Here is a 6,561-nt window from a genome sequence, read left to right on the forward strand (position 1 = left end):
ATGTCATTACCTTCTCAGGCTATATTTTAAATTTACACCAATATTATTTCGTTTTAGTGCTGACAACACAAAGTGGGGTACGGAGGATGAGAAAATTGCCACACTCAGCTTTGTTCTACTGGACAAGAACAAAAATAAAGTGTGGGAAAGAAAGGAATGGAAAACATTCAGAGAGTTGGTTACTGCTGCAAGGTGAGGTATTGGCCTACTTTTGGGTTTATCAATTTCCGTTCCAGGTTAATAATTGACTAACATACTTTGTTTGGTGGTAGGCAATTGCGCAAATGTGGTAAAAAGATGCCTCGTTATTGCGACGTAAACAATGATCGCAAAATTACGCTATCCGAGTGGCTCAACTGCCTGCAGACTCAGCGAACTCCGTACGTACTGGACAGTAGTATGTCCAAGGTTTCCTCGGCCGCTTTCTCATCCCCCAGCAGCAGTAGCAACAGCGGTGGTAGCAGCGGTAGCAGTAACGGTAGTGCTCTGCACGGCGACGGGTGGAAACCCGCGCTGTCTGCCTCGTCAAGTTCGAAATTCCGTGGTCCCAACCCGTTGGAATCGGTTTTAAAAAGCGATTGATGTCACCCGCCATCCCGCTAGAAACACTTGGCCAGAAACTAACGAACGAATGAGACTTAAACTCTGTCCAATGACAAAAAGAAAAAAAAAACAAGGAGCAAGTTAGAGCACAATCGTGGTAAGGCAGGCTCACTATGACAGAGACAGATCAGGAAAGAGCCATTCAGACGAATTATGATTTACAAAACCTATATAAGATGTAGTGCCATGTTTTACAACAATACGCAAACCGTTTAGTGCATCAGAGAAACATCTTTTATGGTGTGCAAACCAACGCTAACTCTAATTCGAACAAATCGAATGTAATACTATGCATACTACCGATGTACCAGTGATATTTTCGCACTTTATATCGCAAAATCTTAAACAAAAGAAACATTGCATATATTTATTCCTACACTGAGAGAAGATTACAAACAAACAAAAATCGAATAAAATTACGGGCGGGGGCAGTTTCGGATTGTTTTCCTAGTATTTAAGTTGATGTATGCGAAACCGTTGAAGCAGGAATTCAGAAGCAAAATTGGTTCAGACAAAATCAGTATTACAGAATAAAAAACAAAACTGTCGGATTTTAGGTCGCTTTACGCCGGGTCGGTACAATTGATGAGAATTTCTTTACGACAATCTACTTGTTATACAGGCAGACACGACGAGATAGATGGATGAATTTGAATGCTGCTACATACATAGCAAGGAACTAAAAGTGCGTGTGATATATGTTATTTAATTTACAATATACGTTATTTTGTAGACTCTTTGTACGAAACTTTTCAACTTTTTTTAGTTATTTTCTCACGAAACTCAGCTAGTCGTTTCGAAGCGACATCTTACATAAATATATTATATTTGGTTTTTCGTTAGGCTATAATATGAGTTCAGTTACGACACAGTTTTAGTTAGAGAGCTCTAGGGAAAACCACTATCTGGAGACTATTTATACGACACTATCGACGAAAGCAAACAGTAAACCATTATAAACACAGTTCCTTCACCCTTTTGATAGCGTGTTGGTAAGGAAGCATAAGTGCATTTGGTAGCCTGTAGTAGGTTACGGTAGGTAGGCGGAGATTCGCTTTCAGGCATCCTATTAAACTATTTTAAAATCGAAATGCTTTGTCACAATCCAATGTTACTTGGTTTCAATGTGAAAGAACTCCTCGGGATGGGTACTGGCTTCTAGAAGCATAGAACCGGGATGGCTTCTGCTGTATCAAGTATTCCTCACCACTATACTCGGTCCCTGGGCTACTCGTTGAGCGACATGACACACACAAGTCAGTCGGTTCAACCTGGTCGAGCCTTCTAGCACGTTGGTTTTCTCTATTCCTGGTTCCGGTGGGGTTCTTGAAGAAAACATATTTCACTGCTCAGTCGTCCGGCATCCTAGCGACGTGGCCAGCCACCGTAGTCTCCCAACTTTGGCCAGAAGTACAATGGGTATGAGACGTGGGTATATTGTACTTCCGTCACTACTGGAGGATTTGTCGGGAGGTAAAAATTTGATCCGTAGTAGCACGGGTCCCCTCCCCCATCAAGCTCGCCTGATACTACCTTAAGAATTCTCTTGACAAAACTTTAGAGCAGTGATGGTAGAAACTTAAAATCTCAAAACTCATCAAAAATCAAAATCAACTGTGAATCATGTCAGCTTGATCCTATACAGAAAAAAATCACGCGTGAATTTTTCGGTTTTCATAACAAGAAGCACAAAACTCACACATATTTCTTCCGGCATGATCACATTCTGCTTTGCTTCAACTGCTACCCGGAGCTATGCACATATACATACAAATTCCTTGTTGAACAGCATAGGCATCCTCTCGTGCGATACGTAGCTGTGAGTGAGCCTGTGGAAATGAATCTCTGAATAAATCGCAAATCTAAGCACATTTATTATTTAAATTACATGTTTATATAATTCTTATTAGGCTTGTTGCTTTCTAGTTAAGAAAATGTCGATTCCTGCGAAGGAAAAATGTAAATTCCGCCAATATGTTAGCCATCTTAATTCATGAATGTGCGCTGCATTATTCGCTGCAGATGTTTTCTCTGACAGTAGATTCTCTTTTGTTCTCTGGTTCGTTGTATGAAATGCCAGCTGTGGAAGAATTAAGCAAAATGCTCACAGCTGAATTTGGTTCACATCGCATAGCAACAGAGACATCGCGTATAATATTCGAGAGAAATTCATATGTGAGTTTCGCGCTTGTGATCAAGGTTGAAATTTCATGTGCTTGAAATCTCATTGAGTTTTTTGCTGCTATGAAGTTTTCAATACTGCGTTCAGAGAGCACTTTGCAAGCGGCATTGATCCAGTAGCAACGTTTTTCCATTTTTTCTTTGAGATCGGGAGCGTTCCTAGGCACTGCTAGGTTAACTTCCGTTCCGTCTTCTTCTGTTATATCGCCATTGAGGTAACCACTGAAGAACTGCTTCCTCCAGGAACTTGTTCTAAAACAACCTTGCAGTACGTTTCGTCATCCAAAATGACGCTATCGTCGTAGTTTTTTTTTGGAAAATCCTCGTACAGTTTGCTTGAGCATTACTTTGCCTCTAGGCGGTACAATTTGTGCCTTGAAACTTCTCAAACCTGGACCTGGACACATCATTGCGATACTCCAGCCATTTTTACCGTAATACAATTTGATTATTATTATATTTAAAATTACCAAGTTGACCGATATTTTTCAAACTTTCGGACAATCAAATATAACCCATTAAGCTTTTGGCATATTTATTTAATTCAACTTCAATTCCATAACCGTATGCTCGCACCTAACGCTTAACTCCACTCATTCATAAGGTTCTGTACAACGCCTGGATTCAGCTTTTTCTGTACGGAAACCCACTTTTTCTTCATCTTTTCCTCAGATTTGACCTCCTTGGGATGCTTCCGTACTGCCTGCTTCATAATAGTATTTTGCGATGGGCCTAAGTTCCGGTATGTTGGGGGGATTCATGTTTTTGAGTACGGAAGCGACTCCGTTGGCTTCATGCAATTCCAGGACATCCTTCGAATAGTGACATGAAGCTAGACACCCGGTCAGAAGATTGTAGGGCCCTCGTGTTGCTTTAACAGAGAAAGCAGATGCTTCTGTAGATACTCCTTGAGGTAGATCTGCCCGTTTACGGTCCCGATAGTCACGAACGGCGCACTCCGTTTGCCACATGATTAGATCGCTTGCCAAATCATGTATTTCTTGGCAAGCTTTGAAAGTTTCTGTTTCCTTACTTCCTCCGGATCATTAAACTTGTGTTGAGCGGAGAACAGTAGCCCCGGATGCTGCCGGAAGTCTGCCTTGGCGTAAGTCTCATCATCCATGATGAGACAATGAGGCTTCGTTAGCATCTGGATATACAGTTTCCGGGCCCGTGACTTTCCCACCATTTTTTTTGCTGTTCGTTACGATTTGAAGCCTTCTGCACTTTGTACGTCAGTTCCTCTCGGTCAACTTTTTAACCACATCCCTGACCGAAGCATTGGGATTCCGCTTATATGCTTTCACGACACGCTAGTGATCCTGATCACTATTAGAACATTCATTCAGACCGCGTTTCTCCTTCCGTTCGATGCTCAGAGATTCGTAGTAAGGTTTAATCACACGTTGACCGTTGACTGCATGATTCCGAGTTGTTTTTCGATGTCTCTATGAGAGGGCTGGCGGTTTTCCAGGTACTTCCGCAAAATCATTTCGCGACGTTGCTTTTCGGGTGACGCCATGTTTTTCAATTTCCGAGAAACTGACAGCGATAAAAATACAGTGTAAACAATACACTCTAAGCTACTACAATGCAATTTGATATAGAACATCCTTCATTCAGGAGTTGGAGAGGGGAAACGAAATGGTATCAGCATGCGAAAAGCTGAACACTGTTGATTGCCAGTCGCGATGATGGCGTTGCTGCACGGTACTGCTAGGCAGCCATGTTTATGCAGTCAACATCTAACCAAGGGACTGGCAACCCTATCCTTATTTTATGTGTTTGACAGTAGCCAACATCTACTGCCGGCGTGGGTATTATTTGCAAAAATCTGGCTAAGATTTGAAAATAATACCCATCTGGCAGCATACGGGCTTTGCAGAGTGAAACGAACAGAACGTATAGCAGTGTCATGCTGTCTCATTTACGCAAATGGTTAGATGTTGACTGCATAAACATGGCTGCCTAGCAGTACCGTGCGGCAACGCCATCATCGCGACTGGCAATCAACAGTGTTCAGCTTTTCGCATGCTGATACCATTTCGTTTCCCCTCTCCAACTCCTGAATGAAGGATGTTCTATATCAAATTGCATTGTAGTAGCTTAGAGTGTATTGTTTACACTGTATTTTTATCGCTGTCAGTTGACTGCATAAACATGGCTGCCTAACAGTAACGTGCATCTAACCATTTGCGTAAATGAAACAGCACGGCAGTAGATGTCGGCTAGTGTCAAACACATATAGAGTAAGGATAGGGTTGCCAGTCCCTTACGTTGCTGATATTGTTCAGTGTTTTGGGAAATATTTTTGCTTTTGTCATCACGCACACGTTGGCAGTTCGGCATGAGATTTTCTGTTAGTGCGAGCAGCCTACGAAACCTCTTTTAATGCCGTCATAGCCAATTCTTGAGCACCACAATAGTTTCTTGAGTGCTATTGCCGTGATTTGACTAAAATGACGCTGCCCGAAATTCGAAGCCTATTTCTGGATACCTAAGTGAACAGGGGGGAGCCATCCAACGCCGCAATGTTCGCTAATAACCGTATGATGAAGATAAAGAAGGAGACCCGGGCGAGCTTCGAATAAGGCAAGGTAAGCCGCACCAAGATGGACAACACAGAAGAAGCGTAGACCCGAGCACGTCAGTAAACGAAAATCGAAAAACTTCGAAGTTTAATAGCAAAGTAGCGAGTAAATCTTCCAACCAGAAGGCACTATTATTGATTGCAAAGGACAAACAAAAGTTGAAAAAGGTGTGTTTGTTGGCTGGACTTGTACCGAAAGGTTGTTCAGCGATGTGGTTTCTCGACTCAGACGCCAGCTGTTTTCTAGAGGAAATCAGTACGACAGCCACGAGCATGTGTGAGTGTGCTTCGACGTCAGAATATTCGATAGTTGTTTCCAAAAGCATCTGAATCGAGGTTAAGCGCGGAGGAAGATCTAATCCACATCGACACGTGCGAAATGGCGACGCCGTGCGGAAAACCAGGAAGACTTGTTCTAGGGCGAAACGAAAGCGAGAACTTACGTCCAGACTAATTTCAAACTGCTTCTTGAGTAGAAACTTCATGCGTGAACCGGAAATAGAAAAGCAGCAGACATTTTTGAGCATATGAAACTGTTGAAGTTCGGTATGCAGTATCTGGTGTGACAGGCTGTCTGTTATCCCGTAAGCGTCACCCAGAAAATTTTCATGAACGAATATCTGCTTTTCCTGAAAAAACACAATTACTCCGTGCTGGTTTAGTCGATTCTGGCATCATGGCATTACGAAACGAAGGTCATAGAACGATATGCTGCCAAGTGCCAGTGGTGCCCAAGAACAAGAATCGTCCCAACTAAATGGCTTTCCGTCAAGCGAAACCTGAATGCTACCCGAAAAGCTGTTGGAAGCGAGAAGCAATTGAAACCAAACTTTATATGTGTTGCTATATTTTATTCAGCAAAAAATCTCTAGTACAGGCAAAATAACAACATAATGTTAACTTCAATAGTGCAAAAATACATCTGCGTACAGGTATATCAACTATAGGTAGTTCACTAAAAACGTCCCCAATTTTTCCTACTCGATTAGCAACATTGTTAAACTCTTCCTTTTGTTAAGGTGCACGATAGTAATAGGTGTAATTCAACATTTCTAAGTATGGTTTTTGCTTTCAGCATCATAAAACTATTTCTTGGTACTGGCCTTTCATGCTATCACAGTGTATCGGATAAAACAACTCAACTCAATAGGTATGTGCCCAAACATAACTCAAGTAACTGTTCGGGG

General features: G+C 42.0%; 1 protein-coding gene across 2 annotated transcripts in view; it reads left to right on the forward strand.

Moving 5' to 3' along the window:
* LOC128733689 (SPARC-related modular calcium-binding protein 2) overlaps nucleotides 1-1,658 on the forward strand; it is a 68,651-nt gene extending 66,993 nt beyond the window's left edge. For both annotated transcript variants that reach the window (XM_053827451.1, XM_053827452.1), the window contains 2 exons: nucleotides 58-192; nucleotides 273-1,658. In XM_053827451.1, coding sequence (XP_053683426.1) covers nucleotides 58-192; nucleotides 273-582 — 445 coding nt within the window. In that variant the 3' untranslated portion in view covers nucleotides 583-1,658. The remainder of the gene's footprint in view (nucleotides 1-57; nucleotides 193-272) is intronic.
* Nucleotides 1,659-6,561: the final 4,903 nt, after the last annotated feature.

The sequence above is a fragment of the Sabethes cyaneus genome, chromosome 2 (genome assembly GCF_943734655.1).
Source record: "Sabethes cyaneus chromosome 2, idSabCyanKW18_F2, whole genome shotgun sequence".
Taxonomy (NCBI): Eukaryota; Metazoa; Arthropoda; class Insecta; order Diptera; family Culicidae; genus Sabethes; species Sabethes cyaneus.